The sequence below is a fragment of the Alosa sapidissima genome, chromosome 9 (genome assembly GCF_018492685.1).
Source record: "Alosa sapidissima isolate fAloSap1 chromosome 9, fAloSap1.pri, whole genome shotgun sequence".
NCBI lineage: Eukaryota > Metazoa > Chordata > Actinopteri > Clupeiformes > Clupeidae > Alosa > Alosa sapidissima.
In genome coordinates this window covers 7,979,354-8,006,975 of record NC_055965.1, presented here as the reverse complement: position 1 = coordinate 8,006,975, position 27,622 = coordinate 7,979,354, and the positions used below count along the sequence as shown (strand labels likewise).

The 27,622-nt window shown below is 44.6% G+C and overlaps 4 protein-coding genes across 7 annotated transcripts; 3 read left to right on the top strand and 1 right to left on the bottom strand.

The window, feature by feature from the left end:
• Window positions 1-373: 373 nt before the first annotated feature.
• Window positions 374-16,258, top strand: LOC121718200. Its single transcript, XM_042103118.1, has 9 exons — window positions 374-495; window positions 615-716; window positions 12,164-12,295; window positions 13,521-13,652; window positions 14,119-14,247; window positions 14,379-14,424; window positions 14,522-14,573; window positions 15,112-15,973; window positions 16,025-16,258. Exons 1-8 carry the CDS (start codon window positions 487-489, stop codon window positions 15,884-15,886), a joined length of 1,377 nt encoding a protein of 458 aa, XP_041959052.1. The 5' UTR covers window positions 374-486; the 3' UTR covers window positions 15,887-15,973; window positions 16,025-16,258.
• Window positions 16,259-17,285: 1,027 nt separating this feature from the next.
• Window positions 17,286-20,540, top strand: atf4a (activating transcription factor 4a). Its single transcript, XM_042103122.1, has 3 exons — window positions 17,286-17,442; window positions 18,389-18,811; window positions 19,018-20,540. Exons 2-3 carry the CDS (start codon window positions 18,499-18,501, stop codon window positions 19,971-19,973), a joined length of 1,269 nt encoding a protein of 422 aa, XP_041959056.1. The 5' UTR covers window positions 17,286-17,442; window positions 18,389-18,498; the 3' UTR covers window positions 19,974-20,540.
• A 1,171-nt stretch (window positions 20,541-21,711) lies between these two features.
• Window positions 21,712-24,170, top strand: LOC121718217. 4 transcript variants are annotated; one of them, XM_042103143.1, is made up of 2 exons: window positions 21,712-21,799; window positions 22,512-24,170. In XM_042103143.1, exon 2 carries the CDS (start codon window positions 22,513-22,515, stop codon window positions 23,455-23,457), a length of 945 nt encoding a protein of 314 aa, XP_041959077.1. In that variant the 5' UTR covers window positions 21,712-21,799; window position 22,512; the 3' UTR covers window positions 23,458-24,170. The 4 variants fall into 4 exon arrangements, with proteins under 4 accessions (XP_041959077.1, XP_041959076.1, XP_041959075.1 ...); XM_042103142.1 differs by lacking the exon at window positions 21,712-21,799 and adding an exon at window positions 21,806-22,025; XM_042103141.1 differs by lacking the exon at window positions 21,712-21,799 and adding an exon at window positions 22,032-22,194.
• A 2,017-nt stretch (window positions 24,171-26,187) lies between these two features.
• On the bottom strand, window positions 26,188-27,123 carry LOC121717881 (P2Y purinoceptor 1-like). The gene has a single exon (XM_042102585.1). It carries the CDS (start codon window positions 27,094-27,096, stop codon window positions 26,188-26,190), a length of 909 nt encoding a protein of 302 aa, XP_041958519.1. The 5' UTR covers window positions 27,097-27,123.
• Between the last annotated feature and the right edge of the window lie 499 nt (window positions 27,124-27,622).

Below are 27,622 nucleotides of genomic sequence, written 5' to 3'. Positions count from 1 at the left end.
GCTAAGTTCAAAACCTGAGTCATATTTCTGGCAAACTGTTTTGTTTAACTGTTGTTGTAATGCATAGGTTATTACATAACTATTACATAGTTTTAATACATAATGTAGGTAATTTAACAAATATCCTGCAAAGACAAATATCCTGTTAATGTCCTGTTTTATGACAGTCATGTTTGTAGACCTTATGCAAATTAGTGATATTATTGTCACTCACTGAATCAAGGCCCATGCTAAAAACAAATAGCCTAGAGCAAGTAAATGCAGCATAACAACAAGAGAGTTGACTTCAGGTCCATGCAAAAATGAAAGTTATAGAATGCATGTTATGATGATACCAACACCTCCTGTCAAACCTGTCTGTGTGTTGAGATACATTCTAACCCCACCCTGGTCATGTATTCATGAAAGTGCTTACAATAGCCACAGTCTTAGCCACATTACACTACACTAAGCATACACTGCAGGAGTCTGTCTACATCCTGCAACATGGATCATGTGAGTACTTCTGTTTGATTGTCTGCATTCAATGGAAAAGATTAAAATGTCTGACACATTTTCCAAGGTAAGTCCACTATCAGCGTCTGACTGGAGTGTTTTTTGTGTGTGTGTTGCAGCGGCCTGTGCCAGCTCCTAGGACACGCTTGTCAGCCAACGCGGGCAACCAACCACAGAGTGCCCTGACCTCCCCTGTCTCCAATTCTCCAAGCATGCCGGAGGTAGAAACTATATCTGTGTGCCGTGCACAGTACTGTATGAGTTATCATATCACACATGATGCTGTGTTAACCTTGAGTTTCAATCATTTTTGTTTGGGGGAGAAGTGTGTCTGTTGTAATGTGCATGTTGCCTTTTCCTTGTGAGCAGGGGTGTAGTGGTAAAATAAGTATTCACAGGTAGACAGCGCCATGCGGAATCGGATCGCATTCAGCGATCGCATTCAGTATGTTCGATGATGGTGGAGGTTATTGTACAATGATTATAACAATACCAGTGGTATTAATATGAATGGTTCATAGAGTATTGATGAGTGTACATATAATGAATGTGGATAATACATTTGATTTTTGAATGTTAAAAAGTTGCAATTGGTGAGTAAACTCTAATAAGAGGTGGATAAACTCTATTTCTGAAATTTCAGAGGTTGATAAATGGCGTTTTCTTGCGTCTAGCCTCCACTTCAGTTTTGCTTGGAGGGTACAAAATAATATGCAAACCTAAGAAAAACTGATGTTGCAGTGACTATATCCTCCAACAGTTTGAGAACTGTTTGCCACTGGCAGACAAACTGCATATGCAAGATGTTTCACTTGGGTGGGGTTTCAGTCAACCTTAATCAGTTAGGCTATAATTATGACCGCCGCGCAGCGAAGCGGCGGTCATATAGGTTTAGTCAGATTTTTTTTCTTTTTTTTTTTTTTCTTTTTCTTTTTCGCATGCCCAAATTTCCGTCAATGATTCCCAAGACCGGGGTACACGAAACTTGGTGGGCATGTAACCCCACATGGATAGCATGGAACCGTCATTCTTCGTTTTGATCTGTAGCCCCCCCCCCCCCCCCGCTGGACTGGACTGTGAATATCTTGAGAACTGTAGGGCCTAGGATGACCAATTTTTTCCGTATGTTTGCCTCCAGGGGTCATGTTAACCCATTCCATGTGCACACATGTGCATAAACAGATACACACGCACACACATACATTTACAGTAATCATACGTATGACACATACTCACACAGTAGACATATGTACGCATGCATGCACATGCACAAACACACATACGCAGGCAAACACACAAGCACGCACATACACACACACACACACACACACACACACACACCCACACACATAAACATAAATTTGTACACGCACACATGCACACAATTCAAGAATTTTTCCCGTCATCTACTCCCTGAATTTTTGGTCATTGATACCCGGGACACCGAACCACCGGGGTACATGAAATTTGGTGGGTATGTAGCCCCACTAGACTTTTACGGAAAAATTTCATTCCCCCCCCCCGTGCTGGGCCCCCTGAACCGCAAAAAAAAACAGTTTTTCCTAAATAACTACCTGAACCGTGGCACTGAGGATGAAGAATCTTTTATGGTATGTTGGTCTCAAGGGCCCACATCAACCTGGCTCATAATCACACATTTGTGATTTGCCCCCCCACCCCCCGGTAAATAAAGAGAATGCAATATTATTCTGCTTTAATCGCCCCTATCTTCAGTTAAGATGTTCAGAACTGCACCAAATTTTAAGTGTATGATTGACCTGGCATTCTCCGGGGGTATGCCAAGTTTCGTAGAATTTCATCCATGGGGGGGTCTAAAAAAATTAGGTTATGTGTACATTTAGTGACTGTACACTCATTGGCCTGTAAATGGCGGTGCACACATATACACATGCACACACACAGGCACCCACATACTATCGGTATTAGAACGGCCGATACATAATTACAAATTCAGTAGGATTAAAAGAAAGCCAAAATAAATATTCATCATCATCATCATGGCTGCATTTTCAGTATTGGCGAGAAGTAGTCGTTTGTCCACTAGATGGCGCATCGTTGCAGTGAGACGTAATTTTGTTGGAAGTTAAAAGTGGGTTGGAAAAAACAATGGACGCTTCATACAAGGACTGTAATTTACCGCAGCGAACATCTAATAAGGATAGGACGATGTTCACATGAAGTGTAATTCCCATTTCTTCTTGAAGCCGAAATAAATGAGGATGTTTATCGGACATGCTTGGTTTTTACTGCAGGTACGTTAATCTTGTAATATCAATAAGGACCTAGGTAATGTTACCCTTAGCGTTGGTTGAGTGATGGAGGCATTTGATTTATTGCATTTGTAGAAAACTATAAATGCGGTTATACCAAGCAAATGTATAGCAGCACTGTTTGTATCTTTCGACTGTCATTTATTGCACGTGCTACAAAATCATTTTGTGCAATGGAAGATTTACTTACACCGGTTTGATACAGTTTTGCCTATACATGCGTGAGACTGAGACGCCTGTTTATTTTGCTTTAAGTGCGTGCAGGGTGTGAGAGGGGAATCGATGTGCTTTGATTACAGCTTGGTAGTTGTAGTCTGTGAAATTAAAAAGCACGTGTGTGTGAAGTATCCAAACAATGACACCTTCATTTCATTATGGCTGCTTTAGCAAAACACCTTAAGCTACTGTGTAGTGGGTCCCATTTAGAAGTGGCTACTTCATTCGCGCTTTCCTTGACTCTTGGAGCTGCGTGAATGTTATTACAACTTTTCGCCACGATATGACAGTTTAAGTCCGCTTGATACTGTAAGGCGTAAGCCATTGGTTTCCAAAGGAGATTTTATTTGTGTCGCCAGCATAGCCTATTGACAATTTATGTTGTAAATAGGCCTACCTTATAATCCTACCTGTAGCTTAGGGAAGCTAACAGCTTTCTATTAGGATCTAGTTTGTTAGTTACCGTTTTGTCATAACTCCCTGATGCATTTTTGCATTTAGAATAGCCAGAGCGTGTATATCTCAATCGGAAAATTAAACAATATCGGGTGCCTATGGACTAGGCTAGGTGAACCCAGCCTGATCTGCCCGCTATTTATTTTTTGATTTCTTAAAAGATTGAGCTTGGTCTGATGAAAGCCAGACTAGCCATGGATCTCAGTTAAACAATGCAAGGGAACATGAATCAGCCTATATTTGCACGAACAATAACGGACAAAAGCTCTTCAACTTTGGCCCGTTAAAATGTGTATGAACAGTCTAGCGACGCATTTCATCAAGGCCCATTTGGACATGTCAGTTATTTGCACCACTGGTTAGATGTAAAACAGCATTTCGTTTCAGACTATAGGCTACTGTTACTTAATTTGTGCATTAACAATAACGTTTCAGACTACTGTTACTTAATTTGTGCATTGACAATAAAGTATTACATGAACTAACGATGACTACAATCTTATGTAGAAGAAGAAACATTCACAAAAAATCCATCCATCCAAAAATGACCTTTGTTTTTGATAGCTGTTGAAAACGGCATGGAACTGACAGAGATGTTTTTGTTTATAAATACATAAAAAATAAATAAATAAATAACATTATGCTGATACCTTTTGCTTTTCCCAAATACAATGTAGCCTACAGGTGTAAGTGACCTTTCATCAATCCAGTTGCAATGGATGAACTGTGATGAACTGCCCTACTTGTGATTGTTTAGAGATTTTAAAGGGTTTATAACAATGCTACATCTTCTTTGGCTATTCTACAATCTATTCACCTTTTCAGCACAAGTAGGCTACTTTCTGTGCAGCCGCACACACACACTCAGGCATGCCAAACAAGCATACACAAAAGTTTCAAGAGTGGGGGATGGAGTAAAATATGGAGACAAATTGAAGTGTGATTTATTTTCGCGGAACGGATGTACAGGACTGAGCGGCGGTCATATTTTGTACCGCTATCCGGTACATCTAGTTCACTAAACTCCAGTAGATAAATAATATATTATAGAATGACTTTGAGAAGACATTCCATTCTGGTATTGTATTAATTTAACTTTTTGTCTAAAGATGACAGTCTCCACAAGACTGGTTTGTAAAATGTGTAGAATTCTGGGGTATTCTCACTGTATTCTGATGTGTTCATATGTTACATCTGTGTGTAGTATACAACGGGGAGAGGTTCATATTATTGTACATAACTGTGCCTTAGGCCTGTGTACCAGCAGGAAGGTCATACAGGCCAATGTTTAGGAACATCCGAGGAACATCAGTGATAACATGGGCCGAGGGAGACAGCATGTCTGCCTATTCGGGCTAGTATCTCCATCTGGCCAGGGCCGGGTTGTGTACACTGGTTGGCACCTGCCACGTTGGCATGATTGACGTTTGTATGTTTTAGTATAACAGGCTTTGTCTTAGGTTTTGACTCGGAGACGGATCGAGGAAGCGACCCGAGGAGCATCTTCTGTCGGAAGGCTCAGCAGCCGCTTCTAATAACAACCACAACTGTTAGACTCTGCACAGTTTTACTGTTTGAGACTTAGCCTGTGTGCTGTTATTCGTTGTTGTACCATCTACAATAAATCATCATCTAATCGCCGATCCTGATCCCGCCGTCAAGCTTTATTGACCATCTTCAATACAGACATTAGAACTAAAACACAACGCAACAACCAGAGAATCTAACATTTGGTGCCGTGACCCTTCTCGCAAAAGGAGAAGAAAAATGACAACATTTGGTTATCGTGACCCGACCGCAAGAGGAGAGGGAAGACGAGATCATCCAACGGGTTCAAAGAGACTTCGGGGGCAGATTTTGGATTTTGAACATCTGTAAGTAGAGTCCATCTTGGCACTCTGATTGACGTGACTGAATCCCAGCTGGAAGCCTGCCAAGAGGGGAAACACTGCTGCACTGCGCACCCTGCTGCAGTGAAGACATTCTGACCAGGTAAAAGCAAAAAGAACCAAAGTAAAGCTAATTTATTACATAAATTAGAAATTAAAAGCTGCCCGTAATGAGAGTATTGAAGTTTGTGTCATTAAGTGTTTTGACAAGTAACATACCTATATACCTATATCAATGATTGATGAGCTCTAGATGTCATTTGATATAAGAAGTTTTGGGTAATCTGATAGATTCGTGAACGAATTAAAAGAAGTAATCGATTAACTACGGAGAAGCTTGGGGGATTAAATCTTTTCTTTTTCTGTACTGCCATTACATGTTAAGCTGTGTGAGTTTTATGAGATAAATGCTGTGCGTGTGCCAATGAGAAAACAGGAGGAGTTGCTACAGTCATTATTTTGCTGAGTGAACTGTGTGGTTGTTTCTCAACGGTCTTTGTTTAGTTTAATGGCCTAGGACTAAACTTAGTGCTACAGTGATACGGAAAGGAGACGAAATCACCAGAGTGGGGTGTTTTGGTTGTGCAGTATTTGAAAAGTGGGATAGGGTTTCCACCTATGTTTTTTTGTTGACTTGGTCAACTGTGAATTTAAGAGAGATTGTTAAGGTGTGAGTGAGACATTCATTTTTATCGTTGTCCAGCCGTTTTGGGAGAAAAGAAACAGTCTAAGTTAAGTGAAACTGACACTGGTGAAATTTATTGTTGTGGCTTCATGCTGTGAGTAAAATAACTTACCAAGTGTCAGGTTATGGAGCGATAGAGAGAGTGTTTTCTTTTCCCTGGCGGGAGCAGCGAGCGTGTGTGTGTGTGTGTGAGTGTGGGAAAAAATACAAATAAAATAAGAGATAGACAACCTGTGAACAATTGAGAGGCGAAAAAATTACTAACCACATTTTCAAAGGTCAAAGTTGTCACTATATCACTACCACATCACGGAAAAATATAAAAAAATATATTTAAAAGGATCACGTCACTGCACGAAACACATAGTACAATTTAATATTTAATGATTTGATATTAGCACAATCCAGATATGGTTCTTGGTAGGAAAACTAAGTTGCAGGCCTTAGCTGAGATACAAGACTATGTGTCAGATTGGATGGCAGTGAAATTACAATTGGGCAAATTTGAGAAAAAATTACAAAGGAAAATAGAGAAGTTGGAATTAGAGATCCGAGACAGGATTTGGAGAACAGAGATGGACAGACGTGATTTGGAGGAACAACTCATGGAAGCGGATGTGTTGCCAGAACAGAGTGGAATGAGGCGAAGAGGAGTAGTCTCAGGGCCTGTCCACACGGAGACGCTTTTTAGGTTAAACGCAGAGGTTTTGCTTCGTCTTGGCCGAGTGTCCAAACGAATCCTGTAAACGCACTGCCCGAAACCGCACTTTTCTGAAACCTGGTCCCAGAGTGGAGAAATCTGAAACCGTAGCCCGTTTGAGTTCGTTTAGACAGCGAAACCGCACATCCTGCTTGCGTATCAATGATGTCATCGCCACACCTCAGCTGCCCTGGACTTGCACTTATAGTATTGCCTAACAATACTAGTTTTCATACATGACATTACCTACGATTACACTCCGTTAAGATATCACAACTGATGCTGCGCAGGGCCGATAGCTTATGACTTGGTGGACTGAACACTGTTTTTCCCGGTGTTTTTTTTATGCATTCTAGCTACCGTCAGTGACGCGAGAGAACTTAAGTTATTAGGAAAGTGCGGTGTAAGTTTAGGCTACATTACTTTGTGCGTAGTGCCAGTGTCATTTATTTATTTTTCATGTCTTACAACATATATACATGCATTCACAGTCGAGTGAAATCAGATATAAGCATACAAAGACGCTTAGAACTCACGTTAAGCCGATGGTAGCACACTGAATGCGAATGCACGATTTGATGCAGGCAAAAGTATTGACTGTTACTAACGAAGGTTTTATAGCAATATTATAAATGTGGCGACAGAATAGCCTAGAACTTGGGTAACGTTAAGCCTTGCGTTTAGTAGCCTAATTGCGGTGATAGCCAAAACTAATGTGAATCACGGACTATCCTACAACCAAAGAAAGTAAAGGTGATTAGTAGGCCTACCTGCGTTAGCCAAATAAAGGACGGGACTGCATCCTTCACAAACCGTAAAATAAAGTTTATTAGTTTTACAGTTGGCTACAGTTGACAGTTCACCATCAGTCCATACAAACAATTCTGGTTTCCTTGCACTAGCCATTTCGCCGTAGCCTATTCTGTCTGTTTTTATTGCGCAAGTTTTGCAAGTTTTGGTGAATTTCTGTAAAGACACAGTGCCACCTATAGGCCTGGGGTATGAAGTAACGTGTTGAGTCGTGTTGAGATGGATCCGTTTGGACGCAAATATTCTTGATACGGTTCCAGGGAAGACGGAGGAAAAAAAGATCGGTTTGGTACGTGTGGACTAGGCCTCAGAGGCCCACTCATCGGGGAGGAGCCAACTCCTCCCATACACACCGGCACCTATTGTGGGCGGGGGTCGCAACAGGCAACCAAGCACCCGCCTCAATCCGACTCTGCCTGACTTGGACTCAACAGCACCATATGGCATGGTGGAGACATCTAGAAGTGCAGTGGACATTGATAAAGACAGCTTCATTGCTGCTGTTATGGGAACCCCACATGGGCCAAGAAACAGCACCCCACCTGACCAACAGCCAGCAGGTGACACAAAACAAATCATTCTGGCCCCATCAGCAGCCACTGCTTTCTACAATCCACAAAGACAAGGAAGAACGTCTGCAACCAACCATCATCAAACTGCTCCACTCCAGTATGGCTATCCACAGCCACTAGCCATAGCTTCAGTACCTCCTCCTCCTCCATGGTTGTTACCAATGCCACTGGCTACAAGCCCATACCCACCTTACCCACCTGTCAACTTTTTCCCTACCCCACCACCACCACCACCACCACCTGTCAACTCTTTACCTCACCCACCCCCACCTCCCTCACCCCCACCTGCACCAGTGAATGATGGGGCATCTACATCCAATGCTGCCCAGGGAGCGACTGCTCCGGTAACAAGGCCTAAGACAATGAAAACCAGGCCAGCGATGGAGGACTGGGATGCCTGGGATGAGTCAGCTGACGAGGCACTCATATGCCCTGTGCGCACAGTAGCGACCACCGACGGCGTGTCTGTGCTTTACCAACCAGTGAGAACTGACAACACCCTCTATGCTACTGCCTTGCTTGAAGAACACATCAAAATTGAATTCTTGATTGATACTGGCGCTGAACTTAAAGTATTTTTATCCGACCTATTAAAGAAACACGAAATACCTCTGTCAGGCATCATCAAGACAGCTGGTGGACCAACCGGAGAAAAATTCAGTCTGAAGCAGACAGCCCCAGTCACCATAGCCATTGTAGAAGGAGATGGAGAAGTCTTGTGGAACCTGAGAAGGCTAAAAAGAGAGGATCTCCTGGAACATCCTGCATGGGCTAAGGAAAGGAATGACTGTGGACTGTTGGAAATGGAACCTGTCAGACTGACTGGAAAACCACCTCCGTGTGTGAAACAATGTCCCATCAAGAACGGACAGATTGTGGCAGAATTGTTGGATGCAATGCAGCTGCCAATGGAACTGGCAGTGATCAAAGTAAAGGCACATACAAGGCAAGACACCATTAAAGCAAGAGGCAATGCAATGGCGGATGCGGTGTCAAGAACAGCCGCAAGAAAAAGAGAGGGAGGGGATAACGAAACGACTAACGAGAATGGACACGGAAATGGAAACACGGACGGATCTAACGGTAACAGGAACATTTTTGAAAATGACGATGAGAAATGCATGATGAGAGTGATAAAGAAGGTCAAGAAAACATCTGAAGGGGAAAAACGGGAAAGTTTGGCCAACATCATAGACATGCAGAACAGCTCGAGCCGAGAAGAAAAATGGATTTGGATTGAAAATGTGGCGAAGCTCCATGATGACAACTTGTGGAGGTTTGGAACACGAACAGTGGCTCCAGAAAGTCTTCTACCATATCTGACGGCGCAAATTCATTCACTTGGACACGTGGGAGTGGAGAAGATATGGAACAGATTCATACAGGTCTGGTGGTCACCGAAGTTCACAGCAACGGCCACAGACATCGTCAAGTAGTGTGTCACCTGTCGGCAAAACAATCACGACAAGAAGGTTAAGTTGCCAATGCTGAAGACACCAGCTCCACCAGGACCATTCAGAATTCTCCAGATAGATTACATCACTCTTCCCAAGTGCAAAGGCTACCGAGATGTTCTGGTTGTCCTGTGCAAGTTCTCCAGGTGGATTGAGGCATTCCCTGCACGATCTGGAACTGCACTACACACTGCCAAAGTCCTTGTGAAAGACATCATTCCCCGATACGGATTGCCGGAACAGATCTGCTCAGACAACGGAACACACTTCACTGGAGCAGTCTGCACCGAGGTGGCCCGCATGCTGAGTGTGCACTGGTCCTTGAACTGCCCATACCATCCAGAATCGTCAGGACAGGTGGAGAGAGCGAACCGGACTTTGAAGGAACGGCTGACCAAGAAACATCAAGAAGGCATTCCCTGGGTTGACGCCTTACCAGCGGTCTTGTGTAGCATGCGAGCTACAAGCAACAGAGACACTGGACTCAGCCCATTCGAGATTGTGACTGGCAGGCCTTTCTCGGCACCAGGAACGATTGATTTGAGGAAAGCCGACATCCACCTGACATCGGATGCGATACTGACTTACTGTGTGCAATTGACGAAGGCAGTCCAAACAGCGGCTAACCAGGAAGAGGCCTGGGGAGACCCTCAGGAAGGAGGCCAGGACAATGGGTGATGATTCACAAGCCCCAAAGGTTAGCGCTAGGGGTAAAGTACGAACGGCCATATCAGATTTTGTTGATAACACAGTCGGCAGTGAAGTTCCAGGGTGAGAGAAAAGTGGATACATGCGAGCCATTGCAAACTAATAGAACCGCCGGAAACATGACGCGCTTGGGTATCTGACTTTCCGCCGATCTTCTTTTAGGGGTGAGGTGTGAACTAGAGGGGGGAAGATTCACGGGAGACTTTCATTTTGACAGGGAATTTAGGACGTCAGGAAAAATGAAAGGTTAGGGATCCGAGAGTAGAATCTTTCTTTGAGAACCCGAGCATGCTCAGAGTGCTGTGGTAGTGGACTCTTCTTGACACAAACTCATGTTATGAAAAATTATAGACTTAGATAAGTCTTATAATTGATTTTGATGATTAAATATGTGTAATTACTGATTGCGATTGGATACGATTGCAATTGCCGATTTTTGAGAATGATTACAGTTAAGCTAGATCGAGACGGGGGAGTAATCCTGTAGTCCTGGTTCTAGAGGTGGTTTTCTGGGGACACCCGTAAGGGAGCTGAACACGCAGCAACGGGTTAAACGTTCCACATACTCGACGCACCCGACCGGTAGCGCGACAATGTGACGTCACAGAAGCCCCGTAACCATTTATACTCGTGCGTCGTGGTCACGAAACTAGTTGCAATATTCTCCTGAACAGAGGTGTCGCTGTTGTGAAAAGATTAACGCTAACTACGTTACACAGCAGAAGAAGCTGCATTAAGAAACACTAGTAGCAGAGAATGTAAACGGGCTCTGCTATTAGCTAGCCTCTGTGATGGTACTTCAGACTTTGGTTGCTACTATTCACAACTACCACCATCATTATCATCTAGTTTCCAAGGTGTGCGCACTTGCCGGGATAGATAGATATATAGATAGATACTTTAGTCATCCCGAGGGAAATTTTAATAATTTAAACAGTTTAGTTAGCTGGCTAGCTAGCTAGCAGCTGGCTGAGTTTGTATAATTTCCTGAAGTGGAAAGAGATTTTGTTCAGGCCTTAATAGATATCCTTTGTTTGAAAATAAATCGTTTCTATTCTTTCCTCTTAATTCCATGTGTTGCAACTCTCGCTGGTAACTTTGTTAACTTATCCAGCAAACTATTAAAAATTCACGACTGTAACAAAACACTGCAACTCTCGCTTGCCCTCGAACTAGTCCATCTTCCTGTTTCCGCTTTGTCGCGCTCGTCTGAAAAAAAATGAGTGGTGCGCTACCTCGCGCTACCTGGCTAAAATCCTGGCGCGCCAGCAAGATCTACGTCATTTTGACGTCACGGTGTCGTGCTACGGTCGGGTGCGTCGAGTATGTAGAAGCCCTTAACCGGGGACTCACTGGGGGACCAGGGTTGGGAGGATGCTACACCCCTATAATAGATGATTATATATATATATATATATATATATATATATATATATATATATATATATATATATATATATATATATATATACACACTGTTGTTTTCATGACTATCCTTCAACTGATACTGCTCTTTCTTTTCACTCCACATGTGCCTATGAGGTTGCCGGGAGCCACAACATCTGGGACAGAGACTTTGCCTTTGAACTGAATAGTTGCCGCACAGTTTTACTGTTTGAGACTTAGCCTGTGTGCTGTTATTCATTGTTGTACCATCTACAATAAATCATCATCTAATCACCGATCCTGATCCCGCCGTCAAGCTTTATTGACCCTCTTCAATACAGAAATTAGAACTAAAACACAACGCAACAACCAGAGAATCTAACAAATGTTATTTGTGCTTAATTACTGAATACATACTGTAAGTTAATCAGTTCAACACTATGGAATGTATTTGGTCCACAATGCAATGTTGAAACAAAAAAATTCTCTCCCACTGTATAGCCTAGTAATGTGCGTCCCAGGCCCCCAGTTCCACCAAAGAAAATCCAAGTTGTGAAAGATTCATCTCAGCTTCACACGGACATTTCAGCCATCAGCATCTCAGACAGCTGCACCACTATCGCCATGGCAGCGGTATGATCATATGTTTTCAAATGCACGCAAAATTGTCTTAAGTCACAGGAATGTGCTCAAGGGGAAGGGGGTTGTCCTGTGACAAAATGTTTTCTCTGCATTTTACCCATCAGCGGGTCATGTGAACACATTCACACACACACACACACACACACACACAAGGAGCGGTGAGCTTGTAGCCCACACACTAGAGCACACCTACACAACAGGAGCAGTGAGGAGCGGTGGTCAGCCCTTATTCCGGCGCCCGGGAGCAGATGGGGGGTTAGGTGTCTCGCTCAAGGGCACCTCATCCATGGATATGGATGTGGGAGAGCTGTTTTAATCACTCCCCCCACCCACTTTTTCAACGCTCGCACAAAGTTTCTTGCCAGAAAGGCCGATCTGCTGGACAGTGAAAGCCTACGCCTTCTAGCCAACTGCCTAGTGCAGTGTCATTTTGATTACGGCAGCGTAGCATGGGCAGCAGGTCTGTCAACCTCACTAAAAAGAAAATTGCAGGTTTCTCAGAATAAGTGAGGGTTGTGATGGGGCTGGGCCCTCAAGAACACATTGGAAGGAGGCACTTCCAGGTGCTCAACTGGTTACCAGTTCAGACCAGAGTGACCCAGCTGAGGCTCAATATGGTACACAAGGTCATTAACAACAGGGCCCAAGTGTACCTAAATACCCATTTTTCCAGATCTGGGGAATCTCATAGTCATAGGACTAGGGCTAGCGTAGCCAACCTGCACCCTCCGAGGTGTAGAACCAGAATGGGGCAATGCTCATTTGCTTATACAGGAGCACTGGAGTGGAACGATCTGCCTTTATTTATCAAACAGAACACAAACCCATACAGTTTCAAAAGGAATGTCAGGAAATGGCTTTTAGCTAAAATCCAACAATAGGTAGGCTGGTGGGTGAGTGGGTAGGTAGGGGTGGGAGGGTTTGTTGAGTTTGAGTAATGTGTCATGTAGTTATATGAGTTTGGGATATGTGTTTTAAGTGTTGTGTTGTGCTATGTGTTTAAGTGTTGTATATGTACGTTAAGATCAAGGACCACAATGGAATAGTCTATGACTTTTTGTGCTATCCTTGACACTGTTTTAATGCATGATTTGTACCGACATGTATTTCAATAGTTTGTCAAATAAACTAAACTAAACTAAAAGACAAGACTGTCTAATCATATGTGTCTAATCATGTTTTTTATTTTACACCTGTACGCATTTCCCTCCTTCAACCTCATCAGGGCCAGAAATCCATTCCCTCACCAGTTTCTCCCAGCAAGGGCGAACATCCTCTAAAAGGATTTAATTACCTTGCACCACTTCCCTCTCATGGCATCCAATATACCAAGGACACTGATATGAAGGTAATTTACAGATTATTTGAATTTGGCAAACAGATAACTGAATTTGCGAAAAACAGCATTGAGAATACTTATTGTGTATTAATAAAGACTTTGAGGTGTGAGTATAAAACATTCTTAGTTACCAAAGACAAATATGTTGAGGTACCAAAGCAAAATCATTTAGAAAGTTTGGAATGTTGAGAGGAGTGAGTTCTTGTGAGTGGTTGTGGTGCAAAAGTCTACACAGTCTGTTATTGCTGACTACAGTGGAATGAAAATATGTGATAAGGCAATATGTTATCCAAAAGTTCAGCACATTTCTGTTTTGTACTGACATTGGGCAAAAATGTTTGCTGGGAGCAAACATGAAATATTAAATATGTGCTGTTAGAGTTATTCTTTAAATCTTAATTTAAAAACAGGTAATCAATCAATGGAGTGTGCAAAAAATAATAATAATGAATCACTGACATATTTTTCAAAAAAGGTCACACAAGATCCAGGAGCAAAGTCTGGTCTTCACATTAAAAAATATCCAGATCCTGACAACGACAACAGCTCTGTCAACAAGAAAAGCCACAATCAAGAAGGCCCCTACTCCATGGCATGGAACTATGTGTTTCTAAATGTTTTTGTCACAATTTACAATACAGATAGTTACAGAATTATAAAATGTCCAAACTTGGAGATGCAGACACATGAAACACGTAGGCTATGTTGTGAGTGATGATTTATCTTTTTTGTTTGCTGAAGGGTAATGATGAGCTGATGCAGTGGTGGAGCTCAGTAAAACGTGAGTTGATTTGGATATTTTGTGACCACTACTGAACATTGTCTCTGAGAAATATGCTTTAGAATAATAACACTCATCATGCTTACTTGCCTCTTAGCATGGGACGAGCTGACAAATGATCATCTGTTGTCAAAAGACATAGAGGCCAGGTATGTGGAAATGGGTCATACACTTTGAGTCATCAAGGGAGAGGAAGATGTTGCAGTTTGATTACCGGATTCAAGCAGGTTTTTCTGTTTTTTAGAGTTCTGTGGAGTTTGGTAGCCTAATAGCTCTAGGGTGTGGATAAAAAAAACACTTTCATTTTCAGGGACAAAAGTTATATTCAAAGACCATACTCTAAAAGGTGATGTGACACATAGTCTCTTGGACTACACAATTGTGTGTCAATTTCAACACAGCAATTGTGTGGGTGAAAGATGAAAAACAACAAGCAAGCAAACAAACAAAAGGTACACACTTTTTTGTTTTTTTAGCTGAAATCTGTCTTTCACCCGGAAAGCCACACAATTGTGTGTTGAAACTGACACAAACTGTGTTGTCCCTGAGCACAGTCAGCAGATGTGTCATTTTTAACACATCGCTTTTTAAGTTACATTAACAGATTTATGACCACAAAGACATGTCATGATTGTTTAACAAGCTGTAGCTCATCTGCGGCTGAACCGTACTTCTTCTCCTTCTTAGAACATTCACCAAGAAAGTGCAAAGGATCCAGATGTCCTTGCGTGTGTATGATGTTCTTCTGACCGACCGCGGTGAGTCTCTTCAGAACCACATCACCGAACTTCGGACACTTGCTGACAACATCGACAAGGTCTCTAAAAAGGTGAAAATCGCCGCCATCACGGGTGCCGCCGGTGCCGTTGGAGGCGTTGCGGCTGTTGCCGCCGTGGCCGGGATCGTGCTCTCTCCCATCACCTTGGGAGCATCCCTGGCGGTAACGGCGGCTGCCGTTGGCGTCGGCGTGGCTGCAACCGGCGCGGCCACCGGTGCCTCGGCTGCCATCGCCAGCAAAGTCACCAACACCCAGGACAGGAAGAAAGTGGAGAAGATCCTGCAGGACTACACGAGTGAGATGGGCGACATCGAGCGCTGCCTGGCATTCGTCCAGACGGAGACCGAGCACCTGAGGAGACACGACCTCTCCACCTTGAAAGGCGTTGACGCTGAGGCCGTAACGGTGGCCAAGATCATGGAGGTGGCCGGGGGGAGCAGCGGAGCTCTGGGGGCCACTAGCAGGTCCGCTGGCATCATCGAGGGGTTTGCAACAGGCATGGAGCTGCTCTTCACTAAAGGAGATGACCAGAAGTTGAAGAAAGGCAAGGAGTCCAAATTTGCCAAAAAGATACGCACAGTTGCCGATCAACTCCAAAGTCAGCTGGAAGAGTGTTTCAGGTTTAAACATGTGTTGGAGGAAAGGAGATACAGTCTGCCAACTGTAAATAAAGACATGAAGTAAAGACTGCATGCACTGTTGCTCAAATGTAATAAAAATGTTCTCTGTAACCACAGTTTTCAGGGGCCCTCAGCAGTACCTCCACTGCCAGCTAAGACCATGGTCTTGGGACAGTCCCAGTTGATCATATGACTGGGTGAATAGACCTGTTATCAATGTAATTCAGTTATCATAGGGAGAAGATAAGCTTGGGGTTTTGTTGTGTGTTTCCATACTGTCCAGTGGTTGAAGAAGATATTGCTGTCTGTCTAAGCTATACTTCACATTGATTTCTTTTAGTTTCTGCAATGAATAGGCCTATAATCAAATCTAGAATCTATAATCAAGATTAAGCAACGAACAGAACAATAATAATAATTAAAAAAATATGCTCAACTCTTATTGCTCATTTTTGTCATGATGTCAGTAGTGCATTGCTTATTCAAAATGTGTGACCATAATTTTCAAAGTAGGCCTAATGTCTGAATTATTGAAAATATTCCTACGGCTGCCTCTATCCCTATTCACCGCTAGAGGGCAGTCTTACATAATTTCTTGCAGAGCAGGAAAAAAAATGTTGACTTCTAAATACGTATGAACCTGTTGACACTGGCGTATGGAGTCGTTCAAACATATCTGTAACTCAACTTCTTTGTTTAATAGTTTTGCCTTTAACTTGAAATAGTCAAAGTAGGTAGGGCAGCAAAATGGAGATTGCTGAAGCACGTTCTAAATTTGCATTACCAAAACAGAATGTGATGATAGGCCTACGCCCAGGGCAAAAAAGCTGATAGGCCTGATCTTCACGTTCCAGTAATCTTTTTAGCGGGTGTTCCACAATAGTTAACATACGGCCATACAAATGTATTCAACCTGATTCAACCCATCCTGACAAAGAATATAGCCTAGAAGTTAAGTAGACTAATTAAATAAAAATAACTCACTGCTACAACTATCTTTAATAACTTTGACGACAAACAATCCTTGAAGGAAAATGTGTTAGGCTATAACTATAAGTTAGGTTATAACTGCACTGTAGGCCTATTTATCTTAATGTAGACTACTTTTTATAGGCCTAGAATAAGTCTAATTCGCTGGCTATGCCTACCTCTACGTTTCGTCTATAAATGAAGAAGCCTACTGGGATACATAAATAACAAACTGTTTTTTGGACGTCATAGATTAAACAAAAAAAACACTTCCGTTTACAGGAAATTTAAATATTTCCATGACCCACATCGCAGATTTGTACGTGGGTGGACTACTTGGTACTATTTTGTTGTCTCAGGTGAAATGACAGACTAGTCGATGAACCAATCAAAACCAAGTATTGTGTTGCGTCAGGCGGATTGATGTGCAAAACATGACACTGGCGGAAGGTTATTGCAGACGGTAATGCGTCTCTATATATTGTCATGTGACAAGTTGCCGGGGTTCTTTCTACCTTGCAGTCAACTATAGCATTCCGAGCGTGGAGCTCTCCCGCCCAAAATGGCAGTATAGCGCGCAGCGGCATCTCTAGCAGCGGCAACCCCTGCAGTGCATCGGCTAAGTGCACTGGCTTTATTTGGCAAAATGGCGTAAGTAACCTTTAAATGGCTTCACGAGAAGCTTACAGTGAATGTCACTTATTTGACACGAGTCTTTTAGCTTCACAGTGTCTAAATGGATCTGTTAACTTGCCCGGTATCATTAGCCAACTTCGCTGGTAACGTTAATGTTAAGCAAAATTAGCAAATCTGCTTGAAAGATCAACACTAACTTCCCTCTCTGCTGTTAAGTCAGTTAACCTGAAACGTTGTAGACTAGTCACATCACCTGATGATAACTTAATGTTAATTTCGGAAATGTGTGTTTCCGGTTCTTTAACTTGCGTTATCCTTAGCTACGTTAAGGTTAGTATCCTAGACTTGAGCTAGCCAGACGCATTTATTTGGTGTTTCAATGACAATAGTAGCTAAATTAGATCGTACAACGAACTACGATGTAAACAAACTTAAAGGAAGTCCTTGGTCATTAACTAGACAACGTGGCATTTTTAAAATGGCGACCGTCCTCGGTTCCCCACTGTAGTAGGATGTAGTGGAAATGGCGGTAAGGACACATCCCCAGCTGAGACTCAGACTGTGGGCGGAGTCACCGGTCGTACCATGCCCAAATAAGGAAAGCTCGGCTTCCCGTAAAGGGCGGGGGGTGATTTCCACATGATGTCTCCTTCTGATGAACTTGCTTAGAATAGCTACACGAAATGTAGAAGTGAGAATTGACAGTTTCCCTCTGCATGAGTCTTTGGTATCAGCTGTGCCCTGATGGGACAGACAGTTTTAATACAAAGTGAATGAAATGTCTGAAAATGTGCACAACATGGTATGCTCACCTTGACAGGTGATGCAAAAGCAACCAACTGTCACACAAAAGAATGTATGTGAATGCATTTGTGATGTGATTGCTTCTGGCCATGCAATACTTGGTGGTTCACAGGAGTTTGAGTCCTCATCATCCTTTTGTCCTCCCCCTTTCTCTTAGGTCTCTCGAGGCAAAACCCCTCAGCTCTGCTGCCGTCGACAGCATAAAACTCGCGCTCGACTTGTCGTCATCGAAACCTCTGCTCCTCGTGTCCCTGACCCGCAGCAGTGATGTCGTCTCTGAGCTCACAACTCGCTATGGAGGACGTGGGGTCCCTGTTCTTGGGGCCCTCGCTTCTTATGGATGACCCTCTTGGGCCCCTTCTGGACGATGAAGAGGAACCTCTGTCAGAGGGGTGTGCTTCACCCCACTCTTTCTCTTCCTATGCTGACTCTTCCTCCTCCTCCTCTCCCTTCCCCTGTCTCTCTCCCCCTCCCTCCCCTCCAACCCTCCTGGGATCCAAGGCCGACCTGCTAACTTCTCTGCCCTGGCTTTCAGCCGATGAGCTGCTGAATGCTCACATAGGTGCAGAGAACAGTAAAGGTGAGCGCCCACCACCTCGCTTGTGCAATCAAATGAACCTTTACTTAGTCTGATGTGTAAATAATTGGCAGTTTTTGTACAGTATGGTCTTCATTAATTAGTCTACATGGAGGTGTAAGAGGAAGTGCTGTCCAGTCTAGCTGTTGGAATGTTGAAGGTGGTTGTCGTTCATAGTTGGTGAATCTGTCTCTGTTTATCATTTGCAGAGGATGCCTTCTCTGGAATGGACTGGATGTCTGAGAAGATCGACCTCAGCGACTTGGATCTGGACACGCTCATCGGGTCCTACGAGTCGCCCAGTTCTCCGGAGGAGCTCCTGGCCTCCCTGGAGTCCCACATGGATCTTGGCTTGGATCCGCTGCCCTTCCCCGACACCTCCGCCTCCAGCGACCTGGCTCTTTCCCTGCTCCCCGAAGACCCCGCGTCTCCAGTCACCAGCCCCCTCCCAGAACCAGAAGTAGTAGCCACCGTCCCTGAGCCCGCTGCCCTGGAAATCGAAATCAAGTCGGAGCCCTCCTCTCCAGCGCCGTCCCCCTCGCCCGCCACCTACACCCTCGAGTTGGGGAGCGAGGTTGATATTCTGGAGCTGGAGAAGGTGGTGTCTCCGGTGGTGGCCGCGGCCACCGCTGGCCCAGATGCCCTTCAGGCTTCCAGCATCGTCCTCTCCCTTTCTCCAGCCCACATCGTGGTGGTCCTGGCCAGCCCCAAGGAGGAGCTGAGCTCCATGCTCAGCTCTTGCGAGGAGCAGTCCGACAGTGACAGCGGCATCGGCTCAGTCGCCGGTTCCCCTCCTCGCCAGTCCAGCCCACCCCCCTCTCCGAGGCCCGGCGGTTCCTCCAGAACCAAGCCCTATTCCAAGCCGGACCCAGACGTCGCCAACTCGCCCGTCAGTGGCAAGGTGAAGACTGTGTCCGGGGCGCCGAAGGTGGTGGAGAAGAAGCTGAAGAAGATGGAGCAGAACAAGACCGCCGCCACCCGCTACCGGCAGAAGAAGCGCGTCGAGCAGGACCTGCTCAACTCCGAGTGCATGGACCTGGAAAAGCGCAACCGCGACCTGGCTGAGAAGGCCGACTCTATCAGCCGTGAGATCCAGTACCTGAAAGACCTGCTCGAAGAGGTGCGCTCTGCCAAGAACCGGAAGCCCAAGGGCAGCACGGCCTAGAACCATCGGGGGGAAGATGAGGGGATTTTAGAAATGTTCATGTGTGGGTCTGGGAGATTGAGAGTGGAAGCATCAGTATGCTGGTCTCCCAGTCATGCATTCATCCCCTTGTAGTCACCATCAGTTGGTAGATTTGTGTCCACATACAGTTCCTGTAATCCAGATGATAGACGTAGTGGCGTGACCTAGTGGAGTACCTTCACAGATAGCTCAGTGATGTAAGAATCATGAGTAACCCATTGTGTCTAAGCGTTCCCAGTAACACAAACATACGTGCACATCCTCCCAACCCCTGTAGTGTCATTTCATTCAGTCTCTCCCTCTCCTACTTTCATCTGAGAAGCAGCTGAAGTCCTCACACGTCCAGTAAGGGGCCTAATGATATTGTGAAATCTTGTTACACACTGAAATCCTTCAGTTTTTTTGTACATAGGCTTAAATGCTTTTGTGTGGATTTTTATTTAATATTCTATTCTATTACCACTTTCAGGGCCATGTTTTTTCGCGTAGGTGTGTTTGCTTGTACACTGCTCTATTGTTTTCTATTAAAGCTTTATTGAAATGCAATTCTTGTTCGTGTTTGGTTTTCTCCTTTTTGATAGAGAAAATTAACAAGTGTAAAAATCATGTTATGGTGCCTTTTGATCCATTGAGATGATCCATCACACAGATATCTTGAAACAAATATTTATGCACGTGAGAGCCCACTTTAAACTATAACAAAAGATATCTATTTACCCATGTGAGGGCCCTGTCTGACTAAACTAGAAAATACAATATGCAAAGGTGTGACCCAGTGAAATGGCTTGCCTTGTTGCAGGCTATATTGCTTCCGTTTGTCATTACGGCGTCATAAATACCTAGAGTGTGGGCCTTGTAGAGAGCAAAGCATTCACAGACTGAACAGCTGTTAAAACGCAGGGGCATCCACCACCACCCCTTTCCTTTGATCTATCTGTTTCCAAACAGACCCGCGTGTGAATAACGAATGTGTACATGTGGCAGGCGAGTGAGCGCTGACGCGATTTAGAATCCAGCTGTTCATATTTAGCAGCTGGGTGGGGGTTGCAGTGGCCTGTCAGTGATCACATTACGCCTGCAGATAAGTCGCCCATTATGGGCCCCTGTAGTGTAGGTCAAACCAAACTCAAGCGTCGGTTATGACAGATAGCCTATTTCTTATTCTGGGCATATTATTAGCACTACACTCTATCAAATGTAGCAGACAACTGAACAACACATGGCTCTAGACAATCCCACCTTTTAGTCAAATGTGCCTAAAACAACCAGCTTCAAAAATGGCTTCAGATCCTCAAAAATGATCTTGTCAACCGACCTAGGGCTCTTCCCTGGGTGTTGCACAGCGCCTACTCGAGTTTCTAAGGTAGCCTACTTCACACGACTCACAGCAGATTAGAAAACGCCCTGTGGCCTAGTTCTGGGGATATATACAGCACCTTAATCCCCTGAATTACTACAATCGGCAAGCCTCACAGCGTAGGGAAAGTAATTATCTCACTTAGAGTGAAACTGGTCTCTTGTGTTTAAGTGTGTAGTCAAATGCCTCTTTCCAAGCCAGACAGCCTACAACTGTCCAAAATCGACTATTCGAGTTCTGTTCAGCCCTGCTCTGACGCACAACACAAAAGGTCGACTGTTGACGCTTGCTGACCCCTTGCCAAATTGTTTGGGGAGAGGTTATTTGTTCAACAGTTTTCAGTCCAGCTTTGTGACACCCTTGAGCAAAAATGGGTTGTCCACAAAGGATAGGCTAAGCATGAAAGCGTCAGCGGATAAGAAGTCAATACCAGTTGAGCAGCAAAAAGGCAAGGCGAAGAATACTGTAGGCTTGTGTAGAGCGCACAGGGCTGATACCAATATCGCAACATTGTAGCTTGCAATGTATCTTATATCAGAATATGGAAATTCGTCACATATTTGAAACATTGTATTACTCCGCCGAATTGACTAACCCAGAGACTAAACTTTTGTCATCCCTATTTCTCTTTGGGTCCAGACGCCATCTGGCGTTTGTTTAACGTATCAACATCAGTAAGTTACTTCCGTATATCCAAGTACGCATATGGTACCACAAGGTAGGCTAAATTCAATAGTAGCTAATCTCATGTTAAAGGTTGATCGGTGAGTGAAGGAACTTAACCAATTTGTCACTGTCAGGTACTTGCATATCTCTTATGATATTTGCAAGAATTTTAAGAAGGTAGGTGGTTCCCATCGTCACGCAAAATATTTTGGCTGGGAAATGTTAGCCAATGTTAACGTTAGCCACAATGCTAAGCATGAACTGTTACTCTTAACGTGATTGTCGTAAGGTAGTTGTATGTCAATATAACAGCTTATTTTGATATTTTGTTTAGTGTAGGCTTGATTTCATTTTAGGGAGAATTTTTTTGACTGTTCAAGTCATACTTGGTGTTGTCACTTCTCAGAAAAGCTTGATAGATTACATCTAGCCTCTACACACAAACTCTTTCTTGGAACCGCAGTAACTTCCTCTTAAATGTTCTCTGTAAACAGGATGGCAGCATTCACCACCACTGTCCCTGAGAGACATGTGATTTGGGAAGCAGAGCAGCTCGTGGCCTTCCTACACCCTCGCCCCTGGACCCCAGGGACTACTGTGGTGACCCTAAAGACTAACGGAGGCCCAAGTAGTCTCTTCGAGCTGCCTGAGCCAGACTTCCTCACCCTGCTGCTGGGAGCACAGCAGGTGGGGGCTCTGCTATGCGAGCGCCTCTGCGTCAGACGCTGTGCCCTCATCCACCGCCCCAGCAGGTCGGACCAGGGTCCCCCCCAGCTGCACTTGCTGCCCCTGCACGGTCTGGAGGCCGACTGGAGGCCTCATCTGGCCGCCAAGGAGGACTTCCAGCAGCATGACCCGGGCTACTGCAGCTCCAAGAGTGGCCCGCGGTGGGATACCGCGCGTCTCGAGGAGATGCGCGGCCGCATCCGCGCCAAGCTTCCAGCGCCGGAGGCCCCACCCAGCTACGCCTTCCACGGCGACGACCCAGCGCACCCTGGGTTGTTCTCACTGATCGTGCGTGGCGAGGAGCAGCAGTGGCGCGTGTGGGAGGACGACGGGCATGTGGCGTTCCTCACCCCCTTCCCCAACACCCCCGGCCTGACCGTGGTGGTACCACGGCGGCCGCTGACCAGCGACATCCTCCGGCTGGAGGAGAAGGACTACAGGGGCCTGGCTCTGGCCACGCGGAATGCTGCCCAGCTGCTTAGGGAGTCGCTGGGAGCGTGGGCGGTCGCGCTTATCTTCGAGGGCTTTGAGATTGACTATGCCCATGCTAAGCTCATACCACTGACTGAGCCTGGGGGCAACGGAACCCACTGCCCCCCCAGCCCCCCACCAGAGTTCTGTGAGATTTACCCCGGCTATGTAACATCAGCCAACGGCCCTCTGGCCAGTCCAGAGACCCTTAGAAAGATGCAAATCACACTGGCAAAGGTCTAACAGATAAAGCCGTGCTTGTCTGAATGACCTCTTATTAGAGATCAGTATCAAGATTCAAGATTTAAGTTTTGAGATTCAACATTTCTTTTATTACATCTCATTATAGGTTTATAATAGAGTAAAATTTGTTGTGTTTTTTTCTCCTCAAAAAATAAATAAATGTAAGGGTGTGTGTGTGTTTGAAGAAAAAAAGTGGCTTGTTGTCTTCAGCATGGGTTCAGCAATCTAACTGCTTGGTGAAAAAAACTACTTCGGAGTCTGGTGGTACGAGCTTTCAAGCTTCTATATCGTTTGCCAGATGGTAATAGCTCAAATAGTTCATGTTTGGGATGACTAGGATCATTAGAGATTTTTTTGCCTTCCTAATGCATCACAAACATTTGCCAATATTTTGTACGTCAAACAAAAGACTGCAAGTGGATGTATTAATTTGTATACTTGACCCAATTGATAATGTGCCTTCCACGTTGCCTATTTGCCTATAGTGGGAACATGTTGTGTGAGTCATGCTAGGGCCGTAGGCAAATACCAGAGCATGGCAGTGTAAACAATAAAAGCCATCAGCTCGTTTCGACATGGCGCTTCCTTTAGTTAAGCCTTTTTTATCCTTTTCTTTGAATCAGTTTCTCGTTAAAGACAAACATTAATACACATTTATTCCACATTGTACATTGATACGGTTTGCAAAAATAAAAACATGCACCTAATCCTCACCTAAATGTTTTTTCATGTGAGTCTGTTACTGCTGGCATGTTGTGGGCTTGCTGCTGAGCCCTGGCTCCTCTGAAACATCTCCCTCCTCTGCTCGCCCACTTTAAGCTCCCCAGGCGCATTCTTAATCAAGGAACAAGGGGCTCTCTTTTTGGAAATACCACTTGGCTTATGTCTCACTGTAAAACATGTTTTTTTTTTTTTTTTGTAGTTCTGACTCATGGAAGATGTAGTCTGTTTCGCTACAACTCTGTCGCAGGAGGATCAAGTGGAAAGGCACTGTGCTGTTTCATGCACTCCTCACATCCTTTTTCTCTGTCAGAGCTGGTCATGTGTTTTGTCAGCTTCTCATTTCAAAGAACCAACTCCCTGTTCCTTATAACCACAGAGAAACAGCTCCTTATTACTCTGTACAGAGAGTAGCAGTGGTATTTCTGGTATGTACTCCCCAGTGCCTTTTAATCTTCTTTTAGTCTTGATAATCATATAGAAGTATTATAAAAGAAACATATCACTGAAGCTTATGCTGGTACTCTATACAGAAATTACCCATAGTACTTGGTTTATGGGTTCATGCTTCCAGCTGAATCAGCTGTGATCTGTGTGATCTACAACACATTAGGTCTTGTCTGGCCTCATTGTATGTTTCATATTACAGAAGGATTCCCCATTGTATGCCTCTGAGATATCAGTTATGTTGTACATTAGCCCAATAAATGGACTCCGTAAACAATCTGTATACTTAGTTCTCAGCAAAGATTCTAGAACAGAGCTCTGTTCTAGAATCTTTGGTTCTCAGTCCTATCAATCACTCCTTTACCCATGTTTCCCTTCTATTTTATGAGTTGTTAAATGCAATAAATGTTGGCTATACATGTCTTTTTTGGGTTCTGGCTGATACTGGTTGCCCTGTTCAGCCACTAGAGGGCACAGCAGACTAGAAGAGACCCAATCTCTAAAAAACAAACCGTTGATTGTGTACCACTTGCAGTTCCCATACAAGTAACCCATACATGTGTAGAATGACACATTTGAAAGAAAATGTAGCTGAAGCACAAAGCTTGAAGGGTTTTCAGTGTCAGTTTATTAAACCATGTCATACAGGGGCCTAGAGCTGTTAAGTTATTTTGATGCTGAATTCTGTTTGAAGTTGACACGAATTATAGAAGCTCTGAACCTGCCTTCACATTATTTATCTCATGCTCTGCTCTCTGGGGTATTCTGTATTTCATTTTGCATCGTCACTGTCTTCACTAATTGCATCTTTTTAATTAATTATGTTGTGTGTGTGTGTGTGTTTTTTCTTTTCTTCACACAATTACTTGGTGTGCACCATCTGCAGCCCTTACCCCAGTGCACTGCGGCTGGTTACTAATGACTCTCTTACCTTTTTAATTACAAACTGTATTAGAGAGTCGTTAAGTGACTAATTACGAAGGTGCGACTGGGGCACCCGGACGGTGTAGGGCTCTAGAGAAACGGCCGTTGCATGTGTCCTAGCAAGGCAGGAGGGTGTAGTGAGGGCATCTCATGACGGGTAAACAAGCCACAATGAGAACAAGCAGCGACACAGAAGGAGAGAGCACAGTGAAATGGTGTTGTGCTTTCAAGGTCGCCCTCTGAGAGCGAGAAGCAAGGTGATGACCGTTTCTTTTTTTTTTTTTTCATGTAGGATGAAACAACTCTCCATAAAAGTGTTTGGAACTGTGTCTTGTGTTCTGTGTCCTATGGTCTGATATAAGTCGCTGTCCCCAAGCAATGTAGAGAACTCGTGACTCGAGAACTCGTGATTTCTGTTGTGTGGGGGATCTCTGTGTACCAGCATCAATTAGTCTCCTCCTGAGGGGTCCTGAGAAAACATGCAATAGTCCAGAACACAAAGAGTTTGAAAAGCTACAACTGTTACAGAGATGGATACTCTAAAATTTGAAGGAATGAATTAAAAAAATACAGTGAATGGATGTGGGTTGTAAAACCTGTACATCAGACTAATCGTTGTTTTGTCAGCGTGTGCTTCCTCTATGCAGGGACTTCAGTCGGCTTCTTCTGGGGATTCTGGAATCGTCCGCAGCAGCTCGGCTTCTCCATCTTGCTGATGTAGAGCAGCGGCTCGATGCTGCAGCTGAGGTCCATGATGGAGAACACCGTGATGCTGATCTGGCAGCGGAACGCCACGAACGTGTAGTAGGCCACGAAGGGCATGGTGGCCACGGGCGGCAGGTAGTTGCCTATGATGATCCCCATGACGATCATCACCATGCGGAAGGCTTTCTTCTTCACCGGGTTCATGGTCTCCTTGCCGGCCACCGACTTGCGCAGCACCCAGATGATGGACACGTTGCAGAAAAGCATGACGGCGAAGGAGAAGAGGATGAGGCCGCTGAAGTACTCGGTGGTGCTGCGCACGCCCAGGAGGGACTTGGTCAGCGCGTAGGCCAGGATGAGCCCCCACACCAGCACCGTCACGGCCGTCCGGATGCGGTTGTCGCGGATGCCCGTGAAGAGGATGGGGTGCACCACGGCGACGTAGCGGTCCAGGCAAATGCAGGTGAGGAAGAGAGGCGCCGTGTCCTTGACTCCGTAGGCGAAAAGCTGGAAGTGCCAGATATTCTGGTTGTTCAGGATCAGGCGGTTGACCATGTCGATGGGCGCCATCAGGCAGAAGTAGGCATCCAGCACGGCCAGGTTGAAGATGAAGATGTCTGAGGTGGAGCCCTCGGTTTTGCGCGTGGCCACCATCCACATCACCAGCATGTTGGTGGGGAAGCCCACCGCCAAGTTTAACACCTTCACGCCAAAGTAGAAGATGAAGCCGTACGGCGCCACAGCACACACGTTATACTGGTACCAGGGCGGCCGGCCGGAACTCGACCCAGGGCTAGTGGCATTCAGGCCCACTGTGAGGTTACCGAGCGTGAGGTTGCTCATCGTGAGGCTATACAAGGTGAGGCAGGTGATGGGAGTTCTGCAGATAAAAGAAAATCACACGATCACATGAAAATTCATGGAATCACATAAAGTTATGAGGGTTTTTTGAAGAAGCTCTCTTTATATAAAAGAATTCAAAGTAGGTTTCAAGATGAAAATGAGAAAAAAATATCAAATAACAAATTTTACAAATAATAAATTCAAGCTTTAAGTCGTTTTGTATAGCTTTTGATCATCACTGATCATGCTGAAATATATTAGCAATAAACATAAATAAATATATTTGCCATTTTTGTCTGAAATATCACATCAGAGCGGTCATAGTCATGAGAATAGGTTGTACTTGCCACAAATGCTGGGAACCGTCTCTCCTGTCCTCCTCCTGTAAGCGAACGTCTTCGGACTGACGAGTGGTGTGTGTGGGCCTCTGAGTATGCATCCAAAATGGGCCTCTCCCTCAGCATAGCTCTCCCTCACCTGGGGCCTCCCCATATAACAGCAGCTCAGTGGGAATAACACGGCCGAG

Excerpts from the sequence above, each read along its gene's own strand:
- LOC121718200 (XM_042103118.1), top strand. Across the intron at positions 12,296-13,520 it reads CCACTATCGCCATGGCAGCG|CCTCATCAGGGCCAGAAATC; the intron begins GTATGATCATAT and ends TCCCTCCTTCAA. Across the intron at positions 14,425-14,521 it reads GTGGTGGAGCTCAGTAAAAC|CATGGGACGAGCTGACAAAT; the intron begins GTGAGTTGATTT and ends CTTGCCTCTTAG.
- atf4a (XM_042103122.1), top strand. The coding sequence starts at position 18,499 with ATGTCGTCTCTGAGCTCACAACTCGCTATGGAGGACGTGGGGTCCCTG. Across the intron at positions 18,812-19,017 it reads AGGTGCAGAGAACAGTAAAG|AGGATGCCTTCTCTGGAATG; the intron begins GTGAGCGCCCAC and ends TATCATTTGCAG.
- LOC121718217 (XM_042103141.1), top strand. The coding sequence starts at position 22,169 with ATGATATTTGCAAGAATTTTAAGAAG. Across the intron at positions 22,195-22,511 it reads TTTGCAAGAATTTTAAGAAG|GATGGCAGCATTCACCACCA; the intron begins GTAGGTGGTTCC and ends CTCTGTAAACAG.
- LOC121717881 (XM_042102585.1), bottom strand. The coding sequence starts at position 27,096 with ATGAGCAACCTCACGCTCGGTAACCTCACAGTGGGCCTGAATGCCACT.